General features: G+C 35.4%; 1 protein-coding gene across 1 annotated transcript in view; it reads right to left on the bottom strand.

Annotated features, from left to right (window-relative positions):
* Positions 1 to 3,759: 3,759 nt before the first annotated feature.
* Positions 3,760 to 14,362, bottom strand: part of LOC150079076 (hepatocyte nuclear factor 4-gamma-like) — a 180,518-nt gene continuing 169,915 nt past the window's right edge. The window contains exon 7 of the mRNA XM_090382941.1: positions 3,760 to 4,201. Coding sequence (XP_090239067.1) covers positions 3,927 to 4,201 — 275 coding nt within the window. The 3' untranslated portion in view covers positions 3,760 to 3,926. The remainder of the gene's footprint in view (positions 4,202 to 14,362) is intronic.

Here is a 14,362-nt window from a genome sequence, read left to right as displayed (position 1 = left end):
CAGTTTTTCCTTCCCTGTACTTGGGCAAACAGTAGAGAGAATATATTAGAGTACTCTAAATTATGTGTAACTGACAGCAGGGTTGCCACAGGTTGACTGGGACTGCTTTAATTAATAAATGTAATGTACAAATCGCAAATCTGCCCTACCATGGAATATTGTTCCCACATCTGGGATGGTGACCCCAAATCCTCTCTCAGGCTTCTAGATTCCATTCAAAAGAGGGCAGTTTGGTTAATTAATGACTCGTCTCTAACAATGTCTCCACTCTGTCTCACACACATTCTGTTTCTGCCGCATGCCTTTTCTATAGATACTTCCATGGGCACCGTTCTTCTGAATTGGCTTCTATAATTCCCACTCTCTCTCTTTCAAAGCAGTCCAAACACGTGCCGCAACCAGTCAACATCCTTTTATTGTTCATTTTCTGGAACAACCATTCCAGAAAATGGAAGTTGAATCTCCAACCCATGCACATACTAGGTTCTAATTCCTCTCGTGTTTGGGATTTTCATTAAAAAAAAAAAAAACTATTAGATTGCTGTCAACCTAATATTTACTCTTTTTATGTTCTATATAATAAAATATAAGTGAAATTATGGTCATTCTATGCACATTTTTATTGTACATCAAAGTAAGTTTATTTTGAAGCAGTATTTTGTTACTTAATTAAAATTCTTAAATGCAGATGTGTTTATAGCCCCTGAAAAAATACTAATTCTCAATTGTCCCATTTTAAAATCCCATGTTAGTTCAATTATCCCATTTTGAAAGCAGACATTAATCATTGTGAATTAATACAGTAGGCCCTTAATATCATCATTGTTTCCTGTCATCATGATTCTATCTGTCTCTCACAGTTACTTTTTCCATAGCATTTAAATAAATGAGCATCTAAAAACTGTTTCATAAATGATAAATAAAACATTAAATAGCAATATTGTTTATTAAAAATGATCTTTCACCACTGTAGATATTTATAGAAAATTCACTTTTCCAAATAGGATGCTATTTACAGAAAAACCAATTCAACAAACAGCACTATAAACAGGCAACATGAAATGATTCAGCTAATGTAGTCAAGCCTCGCATGCAAGCATATACATCCAGCATGTACAGTTATATGACATTACTGTACATGCTAATTATATTTACTCTGAGTAATAACTCCTTGCTGCTTGGCTGTGCTAGTTTACCAGGAACATCACAGTAAAATATTTTCAAACCACCCAGCTGTTTAATTTTGAGTCTTCTTTATCATTTGACTTCACAGACATGGATGCTGAGCTTGTTGCAAAAATAAAGGAATTCAACAAAAAAACAAGGGTAAAAATTTTTGAAAATTACTGCTAATTTGGAAGTTGGAAAATAAATAATTGTTATCATACTTAAGCCACTGTGGAATGCCACCCCACAGTAGTAACAACAACTGCAACTGATAAACAAAAATATAAATATGGTGCAAAATTAAATGCATGAAAAAGTATATTTTGCTGAAAATGGGGAAACTGCCGATTTGGATTTCTAATCAGCAAACTAAGGAAGAAAATGTGAATTCCACTTTTATAAGTCAGAAGGCTAAGGGGATTTTTTCCAGTCTCAAGGCAAATGAAAAAAAAAAAAATTGTGATTAAATTAGTTGAATTTTGCTGGTTTGACTGATTTAAACTGAGAAAGCATGGTGAGTTAGCAAGTGCAGACATACAAGCAGCGAGAAGTTGTCAGTGACTCTACAAAATGAGGAGCTCGAATGCAATCCTAAACAAGCCTTCAACATAGACAAAAAGGGGCTGTTGTGGAAGATTCTCAGTAGAACTTTTATTACAAAGAAGAGCTGGCAGATTATAGGCCATTCAATGATTGACTGGCTTTTCTTCTGGGTGAACAATGCTGCTGGGGATTTCTAATTGAAACTTGCACTTGTTTAACAATCAAGGGGCTTTGAGGCTTTGTGAAAAAGCTTCCTGTGATTTGTAAGTAAAACAAGACAACTTCAGTTACCAGGGCTGCCATCAGTTTTGCTCTAGAGTCAGTATGAAAAACATAGCAGAGAAGACTCCAGGCTATCCAGACAATCTTGATGGGATTGTAAGGACCAACTTCTTGCCTCTTGGTATAACATCTGTCTTCCTACCTATGAACCAGAATAAAATTACAAATTTTATTCTCTGTTGCCTGCATTGACTGTATTTTGTAACTGCTTACAGGCCACTGCTGGAGAAACAAGCCAGCTTTCAGGAATTTTAGAAAAGTTTCAATTTCAACAGTGCAATCGACAACACTACAGTTGCCTGAGATGAATTATGCATGCAGCATGGAGGAAGTTGTGGCCTGGATTCTAAGAGAAAATACCCAAAAGAGTGCAAGAAAAAACTTGAGCTAGGTATCCAATTGTAAAACTTTATGATGGTGAAGAATTGTTGGAGGTACATGCCTAAAAATTTAGCAATCAAGATCTGGTTCAATTGAGTGAATTAAGCCTCTCAAGAGTCACCTGATGAGTAGGTTGAGGAGAAGAACCCAAGGACTTTGAATTTTTTCTTCAAGCAATGGATGTAATGAAAGAGCTTTTAGGTGAGGAATCAAATTCAAAAAGACCTCCAAAGTCATTAGAGATGTCGAAGCTGATCTTCATTGCTGCAAAGAAGTCCTGAATGACAGGAAGGCTAGGTGCGCTGAACTTTAGATTAGTTCTGCAAAAGGAAAGGTAATATTTCCAGGAATCCTGTGCCCTCAACTTCTCGGTTCAACTAGATATGCACAATATATGTTGATATGAATAAAATGTTGTTAATCTAGTTATTGAGGTTTACTTACTCAAAGAGAAGGTTAGTGTACAAATTTAACTTTTCCAGAACAATACCATTATAATATGTGAACTGTCCCACTTTCATGGAACAAATTAAAAACAGATATTGTGGGCCTACATCTGTTTTTACTGAAAATTAACTGAACAGATTGACCTGCTTATTGTAATGTACGGGCAGTGAAAAATGACTTGAAAGTAACTTAATTTTTGTCATGTTATTTAGAATATTACTGTGTGTAATTTTCAAGTCCATGAGTAGTTAAAAGTATCAAGTAAAGAGAAATTCACTTTATTTCTTCTAGTCATAACAAAATACTTGTAGATGAAGAAACTGACATTGTGCAATAGTCTGTACAAATATAGCAAGAAGTTTTTATTTTACACATTTTGAAAAACAAGTCATAACAAGCAAGCTCAAGCAATTCCAAACTTGTATTATAATTTTTAACAAGAGACTTTCTAAATTTTAAAATGCATTAAATTTGAATGCTTCTAAATAATTCACTTAATCAAGCATGCCAATCTATCAAATGTATCTTACAAAAGAAAGCACTTTTTTATTATTTTATTTTTTATTTTTTGGATGAAAGACTAGATGTACACTCAGAGTTCACAACAAATGCGAACAGGATGGCTCTCAGCAAACGTTCAACAATATCAGAGAATGAAGCTGTACACAAAGAAGTTCATTTTAAAAAAGTACAGAAAGGAATCGGAACCCTATAATGATAAAAACAACATTTATATACATGCCCATGGCTTTCTTTTAGAGGTCCATGGAGAACTCACATTTTCTATTTTACAGAAAAATTACTGTCATGATTATAAATCTAACATATACTCTAAAAAATGCTGCATAGAAAAAAAAAAATAATAATATTACAATAAAAATTTATGGAGAATTTTATGCTTTTGCAGCTGGAACATGATTATGACAGCAATTAATAAAGTCTCCAGGCACTTTACCTTCTTATAGCACTTTCCTACATTCTCCAAAACTTGGCCTCTAGTTGATATTTGGCAATGGGTTGTATAAAAAGTTTTATTATAATTCTCCACACTGCCAAAACCACAAAGCTCCTGAAAACTGAAGAAGGCTACAACTGAGGGCTCTCATCTAATAAGTAGATTCAGGTTCAGTTTTGAATGGCTGTACTGGAATTGGATGAATTTTTACAAATGTCTCTGTTGGTGATGGTGTATTTGGATGTCCATTGCTCACTTGCTCAGCATGATTGCTATGATGTCCATTTGTTAAGTGGTCAGATGGGCCATGAAGCACTGTATGATGAATGGATGTTGGTGCTTGTGTAGCTAAAGGTCCAGATGGAGGTGGAACTGCATTCCCAGTGTCTGAAGCAGCGCCTGCAGAGATGGTCATCGGAAAGGAAGCTGTAGCAAAGCAGGAGTTGTATGTGCAACATTACAAATCAATAAAACTAAACTTAAAAACTCATATAAAAAAAAATTGAGTGCATACATAACCACTAATTTTTAAAGGTTTTTTATTTATTTATTTATTTATTTATTTATTTCATCTGTTTACTTCTGGATCACATAACATTTTGCTAGGTTTCCCATTACAGCATGTATATTTTTTTTTTTGTATTTTTTTTTTTTTTCCCCTATTACTAAGCTTCCTCACTACAGATATGTTCTCATAATAATTAATAATATTTTCTTAGCTATTAAAGTATTAACAATACAAGAAGAAATAGTACATAAGTCAACATTTCACTGAGACCAAATATTAGTAGTATGCAGACTGTGGGTCATTAAATAATAAGTAAACATGTTGGTCAGACAACTTGTGTGATCAAGACCCAATAATATTAATAAAATCAGACAAATGCTAACTTATTATGATTTTCTCTTGTAGAAAATCTGTGTCCTCATTTTGAATTTAAATCAATGTTTTGAATTTAAACCAAATAAGAATAGAATAATAATTAGAATATATGGCATATTAAGAAATATTAAAAATTAGAATATATTTTAAGTCAGAAATCTCTTGCCTGAGATTTTTTCCAGGAATAACTGCATCCAGGTAAGATGTAATCAGAATAGATGGAAACAATATTAAAAGACCTGCTTAAAGATGGATGAACCTTGCAAACAGAACAAAGGAATAAAAGAAAGCTTTGACCCTATATCCCTGCATGGCGAATAATTGGAAGTATAATGGTAGATAATTACCCAAAGCTTGATGGTGGCTTTTCATTTATACTATCATCTTCAAAGGGGAAGTGAATACGTGTCTAAAGGTGTGTGTGTGGCTCCAACATGTTCCACTGCCGTATTTAAAAAAGTGGGGGGGTTTAAGTAGGCAAGAGGAAGAGAAGAAGAATAGAAGGAAAATTCCCGCCCCATTGTATTTCACTAATAGTTTAGGCATTTGAAAATCTAGGGATTTAGAACAGCTTTAAAGGTCTTTTGGAGGAAAGAATATGAATGTTTCCACTCGAAAATCCGGGTGTGTGACCACCCATCCCCATTAGTAGATGTCCTGAATGGGGGGGGGGGGGAGTTGTTTTGTTATTAAATTTGAACTTTAGGATATTTGTTTTAGATCCTACTCCTCTGAAATTATTATTGGTCCTTGTATGTTTATTGACTTGTTTGTTGATCTTATTGCTAGAGTTTCACTGGTTTCTAACTTAAATTTTGTCTAAATTGGGATATTTTCAAAGGACAATGTCCTGTGTCAAGTGGTGAGCTATCAACTCAAAACAAATTTTTTTCTGTCCAGTCTATATTTTCTTTATTGTTTGAGGGTACTTTTAAACAGCTTTTGTGTTTTTGGATTCTGCTATGTGACAACATTCTTGTGCTGCCTATGTATATACAATTGCAGTCTGTTGAGCAATGAATTGCATAAACTATGTTTGTTTAAAATTCATTGCTTTTTTTTGTTGAATTTTTAAGGTATGCCGATAGTTTCTTGGAGTTCAAAAATTTTCAAAGATTCCAGGGTAAGCCTAGCCTTCGGCAGCTCCAAGAAACTATGGGCATACATTAAAAATTGCACTTTGGAAATACTGCAATGGGATATGCTGGGGCTATATATATATAAGGCCTTCGACAAGTGTTCTCTTCCCCTTTGAAGATAGTATAAAGAAACCCCCACTAAGCTTCGGATAATTATCTCCCATTGCACTTCCAATTATTCGCAATGCATGGATTTAGAGTCAAAGCTTGCTTTCATTCCTTTGTTCTGTTGCAAGGTTCATCCATCATTAAGCAGGTCTTTTAATTGTTTCCAACTATTCTGATTATATCTTACCTGGATGCAGTTATTCCTGGAAAAAAAATCTCAGGTAAGAGATTTCCTGACTTTATATATATCTAAATTTTAATATTTCTTAATATCCTATATATTCTAATTATTATTCTGTTTTTATTTGGTTTAAATTCAAAATGAGGACATTTAAGGGAAATTTAGATTCAAAATTTGAATCTAAAAATTTGATTGATTATTATGATGTGGTTACAAAGGAACTGGATGCAAAAAATAATTTTGATATCATATACTTGGATTTCAGGAAAGCTTTTGTGCACAGAAGACAACTGTACCAATTGGAGCAGAATGGTAAATTGCTACAATGGATAAAAGGATGGTTGAGTGGGAGAAGACAGAGGGTGGTAATCAATGGGTGCTGCTCTTCGTGGACTAATGTAGTGTAGTCCCACAGGGTTCGATGTTGAGTCCACTGTTGTTTTGTATATTGATGAAGGTATATTAGGCTTAATGTCGAAGTTTGCAGATGATACAAAGGTTGGCAGGGTTGTTACTGATAGTAATGGCAGTGTGCTACAGCAACAGGAGCTAGAAAATTTGGGCAGATGGGCTGAGAAGTGGCAAATGAAGTTTAACCTTGGCAAATGCAAAGTATTGTATATGGATAGAAGTAACCTCAGAGAAATGTACCAACTGTGTGGTACTACACTTAAGGTGGTAGAAAATGAAAAATGCCTGGGAGTAATCGTGCAGTCAAATATGAAGTTTTCTGAGCAATGCAGACAAGCTGCCAGGGCAGGTCATGGGGTTTTGTCAACACAGTGGTACCTTTGTATCACTGTGTTGAAAATACACTGTTCTGGTCTGTTCTTCCAAGTGTCAAGGTCATTTTGTAGTAAAGTCTCCAATAATTTAATGTATTACATTCAGTGTTGCTGTTTAATTCCCCTTGGAAAAAAATGTGGTGCCCTTCGATTCCAAATGATGCAATGCCACACCATACAACTTATGGATCAATGGTTTTTCATGTAGTCCTCTAGGGTTTCTTTGAGATCAATTGTAACAGTAAGAATATCTGAAGAAAAGATGTTTCTGTTATTCCTCTTAAAATATCACTGAATTAAAAAAGAAAATACTCCAACGTCAGAGTGACTGATGAAAATTTATTTCAGCAGAACGTAAAATAATGAAACATTTTCCTTGGATTCTTTCAGCAGTGAGATCCATATTCAGGTAAAGAAAACAATGAGTGTCTTGAAAGGGTCCTAAGATGGGTAACCCACTTAGTGAGATCTGAAGCAGATGACTTATTTGTACCTGAATGTGAGAGAAAATACTAGGAGAAAGAATATTCTGGACCTCCTCATCTGGTGAATCAGATAACATCATAGGGTTTACAGAAAAGGAACCACTGGCAGATAGTGTTCACACAGTTGTTAGTTGGAAGATTAGGAAAGATATTCCAGTAGTTAAATGTAAAGGCAAGCATTTTAATTTCAGAAAAGCAGACTATGGCAGTTTAAGGCACTATGTGATATCTATTTACTGGGCAAACTGCATTGAGAGAGCAAATATATTAGCATTGTGGAATATCTTTAAAGCAATAATCACAGAAACTGTGAACGCATATATACCATTTAGGTGATTGATAGAATCTCTTAAAATACCGTATAAGAATTAGACTAATGGGAGAAATAGCATAGAGGCTTAATTTTTGGTACTCATCTCAGTTGATCTCCTTTGTTATATGATGTTAAAGTGGAATAGGATTAAAACTAATTAAGAAATTTGGTTAAAATTAATAAATAGATGGAAACATTAAAAATCTGTGATTAAAAGTAGCCAGGGAAGAAGTGCACATCTTATTCCTAGTTGTATTTTATAAATTATTAAAGTGAAGTTAAGTTGATGCCTCCATAGCCAGGTGGGCAGGAGCAGCAGTGCATAGCACACACTTCTTGATTAGACCGGGGTTCAAGCCCATGCCCACCAAATACGGAGGATGTGGAAAGGTCAGGGAATGACCACCGCATATCACCAGAGCAATATGGCCTTAGTTGCTAATGCTCCAAAAACCCAATTAACAAACAGTTAAGTTAAATGCAGCCAATGGTCATAACAAGAGACTTTTGTATAGATGTGTTCGGTTGTCAATGATAGGTGTAAGGAGAATTGCGTATTTAAAGAGTCCCGATTTCCCTTGCATTGCGAAACATGTGGGAACCTCACACGTGACAGATTCCAGGCCAATAAAAGATTTGTTGGAAGTTGTGTTCAAAACATTAAGACTAGTATAGTGGCAACACCATTCTATAACAAGTGCTTCATATAGAAAGATTTTGTAGTTGGATTTTAAAGTAATAATAGGAACGGTTGATCGATTAGAGGGTTGTGGTTATGGAGGTAAACGTGTTGAGTCTGGAAATGTTACATGTGCTGTCAATTTTGTAGGTGCCAGTGTTAGAAATTTCCAGATCAAAACATAAATTGGACCTTACTTTAAGGAGACTAAGATCAAACAACAAATTGGCATCCGTAGCAATATCCTTCCTCACATGTTCGGTATCGTAAAATTACATAAACCCAACCACCCTTTACAACCAATTTTTTCCTTCAGCAAATCTGCCTTCGCCAATCTTTCCACCTTTTTGGTAAAAATTATATCACCCCTCACAAGATTCTCAAAATTTAGAGTTCGCAACACCAACCAGGCTTTTTGAATGCATAAACTCCACTACAATTTCTGAAGGACATATACTAGCCTCTTTCGACATAGCTTCCATATACACTAATGTACAATTAGATTTCACGTTAAATTCTTTACGAGAACTCCTAGCAGCTGATGATACTTTAATCAAATGCACTTCCCTTAGTATAAACAACATTTTAGAACTTACCTTAAATTTGCTTGATGCTAGACATTTCCAATTTCAAGACCAAATATTTGGTCTCCCCATGGGACTAGGAATCTCTGCCCCCTTATCCGAAATCTATTTAGCCGGCATTGAGAATCAAGTACTTCAACCGTTTCCCACAGATATTAAACTCTACATGCACTATGCTGATGATGTAATGTTAATGGGAGATAAATCTTCCATTGACAATCTATTTGTTAAGATTCAACGCTATTCACAACAGGCTTAAATATACTTTAGAAATAGAAAAAGACAAAATTAATTTCCTTAACCTCAACAATATATAAAACAGGTACAAAATTAGGAACTAAAATCTATAGAAAAGAAACAAACACAGGGAAATACCTACATTTCTGATTGTACCACCCACTTAGTATTAAAAAATCTGTCCTTTATAATCAGATCCACAATGCCATAAAATACTGTTCTTCACATGACAATCTACTCACAGAGAAGTTTATTCCTAGACAATATCCCTTACAACTAATTCATCACAGAATTAATAATCCACACAACACAAACTGATAACAAACAAAATCCACGTGTTGTCCTCCCTTTCCACTACAGACTTACTCGACAACTTCGTCAAAAATATTTGCCAACACTGATATAACTGTAACATCTTCTTCATATAATAAATTAGGATCTATGTTTAATGCCTATAAAGAAACACACCATTACCCTATAAGCAACATCAATAATATTGTTTATCTAATTAAATGTCAACCAGGATGCAACGGATGCTACATCGGAAGCACATCTGCAAAATACAGTACAATAAAGACTCCCAACACACACGCATACTACCACTATAATAGTTTAAAAACTGATCATGCTAGCACTGAAATAACTCAACACATTCACCTCCATAACCACAACCCTCTAATCGATTCAGCAGTTCCTATTATTATTTTAAAATCCAACTAAAAAAATCTTTCTATATGAACCACTCTTTATAGAAAGGTGTTGCCACTATACTAATCTTAATGTTTTGAACACAAAACTTCCAACAAATCTTTCACCGGCCTGGAACCTGTCACGTGTGAGGTTCCCACGCGTTTCACAATGCATCAAGGGAAATCAGGACTCTTTAAATACTTAATTCTCCTTACATCTATTATTGCCAACTAAAGACATTATTATTATTATTAATAGCCATATGGTGCAAGGAAGCCTGGGGCTTTTGCTGCACCAGGAAAAAAAAAGTTGCAGAGTTACCCTGAGAGAGAGAGAGAGAGAGAGAGAGAGAGAGAGTCAAAAGTAGAAGGGAATCACCAAGAAAGAGAAGAATGATGATCTATAAGAAAGTCTCTTGTTACGACTGTTGGCCAAATTTAACTTTCCCTTTAATATTTTATACAAGACAACCAGGAATAAGATATGCACTTCTTCCTGGGCTACTTTTAATCACATCTTTTAATGTTTCCACCACTATTTATTAATTTTAACCAAGTTTCTTAATTAGTTTTAATCCTATTCCACTTTAACATCATATAACAAAGCAGATCAATTGAGGTGAGTACAAAAATTTAAGCCTTTATGCTATTTCTCTCATTAATATATATATATCACAAGAGGAGAATGCTGGGATGGATTAATACAGAGCTGACCAGTCTAATAGAGAAGAAATGACAGTTGGGAAAGTTGCAGAGCAAGGAAAAGTACTGAAGCCTACAACAGTTACAAGTTGATCTGTAATAGTACCAAATATAAGGTTAGAGAGGCTGAATATGAGAAAGCACTGGCAAAGAAAGCAAAGAATGAGAACAAGGAGTTTTCATATATGTGAATGCAAAGAGTAAGATAACAAATAAAGACCAGATACTCATCTACTGGGTGTGGAAATGTCTTACATAACTCTGCTGATGTTACCGATGAATTAAATAAATACTTCACATTGGTCTTAACTGACAAAAGGTCATTCATGCTGAGAAGAGGCTGTGATGTATTGAAATTAGTGATTTTGAAATTACAGATGACTTCATTAGAAAAACCTTCGAGCCTACAGTCCAGTAATACTCCTGGGGGTTAGCATTAATTGGGGCATATGATGAAAGAAAGCAAGCTTATACAGCATCGGCCAAAAAAAAAAAAAAAAAAAAACCCATCCCATTTCACCCATCTGGTTACTCTAAATGTTTGTCTAGTCCAACTTTTATTTAAGCTATCAACTTCCACAACAACAGACAGAAGTCTGTTCCAGCAATCAACTACCTGCAGGCTAAAGGCAAACTTCCACACATCTATTCTGCAACTGTCTTTCCTCAATTTGAACCTATGTCCCCTCAGGTTTGTAATCTGAGCAAGTAGAAGAATGCCATCAGCATTGAGTCTGCCAAACCATTCAAGGCCTTATACACTTCAATCAGATCACCTCGCAAGTGTCTTGTCTCCAGATGCTGCAACTTGCAGAACTTAAGCCTTTCTTGGTAAGAGTTCCTTTGTTCCTCTCAACAGTCTTCTTGCCCTTCTTTGTACTTGTTTTAGCAACTCTACATCCTTCCTAAAAAAAGTCTCCAGACCTGTATGCAGTACTCAAGGTGTGGCCTGACCATTGCCGTATACAAGGGGATAATAACCTCCTAGTCTCTTCTAGCAAAATTCTTATATATCATTGACAAGACTCCGTGACCTGCTCTGGCAGCCTGTATGCACTTCTCAGAGAAGTTCATATTTAACTACACAATTACCCCCCAGGTCTTTTTCATTCTCCACTTCCCTGAGTGTAGTACCACACAGTCGGTATGTTTCTCTTGGGTTACTGCTACCCATATGGGCAGTACTTTGCATTTGTCAACGTTAAACTTCAGTTGCCACTTCTCAGCCCATCTGCCTAACTTTTCTAGATCCTATTGCAGTAGCACACTCTTTTCTGTCATTAATAACCCTGCCAAACTTGGATATTATGCCTGATATACCTTCATCGATATCATTGATAAATACACAACACAACAATGGGCCCAGCACCGAACCGTGGGGGACTACACTAATAACATTAGTCCATGAAGAGCAGTGTCCATTTATTACCACTCTCTGTTGCCTCCCACACAACCAACCTTTATCCTTTGTAGCAACTTGCCCTTAATGCCACACCACTCCAATTTGTGCAGCAGTTTTCCATGTGCAACTGTATCAAAAGCTTTCCTGAAATCCAAGTATAGTCGATTCCGGTTATTTGGGACACATCGAGATTAGTGCATTTTGGCTCGATTAAGCGGCTGCCCCAATTATCCGAAGTTTCACGTAAATAGTTAAAAATACAATGGACCCCCGCTTTACAATTGGTTCCCTGTACAATCATATCACAGTACCATTCACTATACGATGTGTAGTAAGCGCCGGTCATAGACTTAACAATTCACGTTTGTGAATTGAATTTTAATTCTATTAAACAGCGATTCTAATTAGTGAAAATAGGAGGAATATCCACAGGGCTATAAAAGTAAAGACATATTAAGCGCATTTTTACCCTTTATTACCTTACCAATTAAAAAATTAAATGATATGTGATAACCAGTGAAATACCACCACTTTGCCTATTAGGGGCTTCAAGTGATGAAACCCATGTTTAGTCTCTAGAGCAAAGTTTCCGGCATTCCCCTCCCCCCATACTTCTCCTTCAACCCATGCACGGTACTAAATACTATAGGTTTTGATACCTTTCGTGTTTGGGGTTTTCATAAAAAAAAAAAAATTGGAATAATTAATACGTACTGTAATATGTACATATTAACTAGTTGACATTTGGGGGCTGGGGTTAAAATTTAAAACAGTAAAAAGAGAAGCAATCAATAACAAAGAACATGGCACACACAAATTGCAAGTAACACGATATATGCAAGTGAGAACGGAGTAACAAGTTACAAAGCTTTAAAAATAGGAACGAAGAGAAGATTCTGTAAATTATTTTTTTTATATGATTGAAGATTCCATGGAAGTGTAAACACATTTTATCATAATAACCCCCAGAATTCCAGCTGTCAATATTATTGCAAATTCAATAAGATCGAGTTTACTATCAGTTTATGATAGATTTCACTGGCTAAAGTGTAAAGTTGGTAACTACAGACAAGTCAGTCTGACTTCAGTGTTAGAAAAAATCTTGGAGACAATGATTAAGAGTCAAATTGAAACATTTAGATAAAAATAGCATTCTGAAGCATACACATGGTTTTCTCAAGGGAAAATCATGTTTAACAAACCTGGTAAGCTATTTTGATATAGTCTGAGCTGGATGTTTGTAACAATTCTGACACTTTATTTTGGATTTTAGCAAGGCTTGGTTCCTCATCAGAGGTTACTGTATAAGATGGGCATGTTGGGAATAATGGAAAGATTCTAAAATGGATCACAGGGCTGAAGGTTGTGATTAATGGATATTCTTCAGATGGGTGTAACAATCTGAAGAATATCCACTGGAACATCAGAAGTTGGATCCCTCGAGAATTGGTTCTTGGGCTACTGTGTTTTTGATTTTCAATAAAGAACATCAACAAATGGGTTAGAAGAAGTTTTAAAATTTGCAGATGATGTAAAGATTGGGAGTATAATTAATAATCAATACCAAGAAGCCCTCCATTGTGGTGGCAGTTACGTTTTAATGCAGCAAAATGCAAGTTCTTACGCTTGAACAATCATCATCACTAGCAGTTTTCAATCCACTGCAGGATGAAGGCCTCTCCAGCAGCTTTCCAGTTCCTTCTGTTTTGAGCAATGGCCATCTATTTGCTACCCAAGAACTCTTGAATTTCATCTTTCTATCTCCATTTTGTCTTCCAGGTTTTCTTTTAGCTCCTCTTGGGTACCATTCTGTTATTTTCTTAATCCATTTGTCATCACATCTTCGAGCTGTGTCCTGCCCAAGTCCATTTCAATTCTTTAGTTTTGATAAGAATGTCCTTTATTTGTGTTTATTGTAACAGTCTGATTCCTAATATAATTCGATCCATTCCTCCCTATGTAGTTTTCAGCTTCTCTTCCATATTTTGGTGAGTGCCCAAGTTTCACTTCCATAAGTCATGGTGGGGAATTCATTATTTTACGTTTCAGACAAATTGGGATATTGCTCCTCAGTGTGCAACTATATTTTCTGAATGCTATCCATCCAAAATTTATTCTTCTCTTGACTTCCAGCCATTTATCATTATTACAGCTAATGACTTGACTAAGATAAGTATATGAATCCACCTTTTCAATTTCTGCTCCTTCGATGATTATATCCCTTTCTGTGGCATACTTGTTCATCATTACTTTTATTTTGGCCATATTCATCTTTAGTCCGAAATCCTTATTAACTCTGCATAACTGATTCAGATTTTCCTCTAATTCTTTGGGATCATGGTTTATCATCACAATGTCATCTGCAAATCGTAAATGGTTTAGATACTCTGCATTCACATC

The sequence above is a fragment of the Mastigoproctus giganteus genome, chromosome 10 (assembly GCF_048544385.1).
Source record: "Mastigoproctus giganteus isolate SK-2022 chromosome 10, ASM4854438v1, whole genome shotgun sequence".
Lineage (NCBI taxonomy): Eukaryota > Metazoa > Arthropoda > Arachnida > Uropygi > Thelyphonidae > Mastigoproctus > Mastigoproctus giganteus.
The sequence above is the reverse complement of the archived record's forward strand: the minus strand, read 5'-3'. Positions and strand labels throughout refer to the sequence as shown.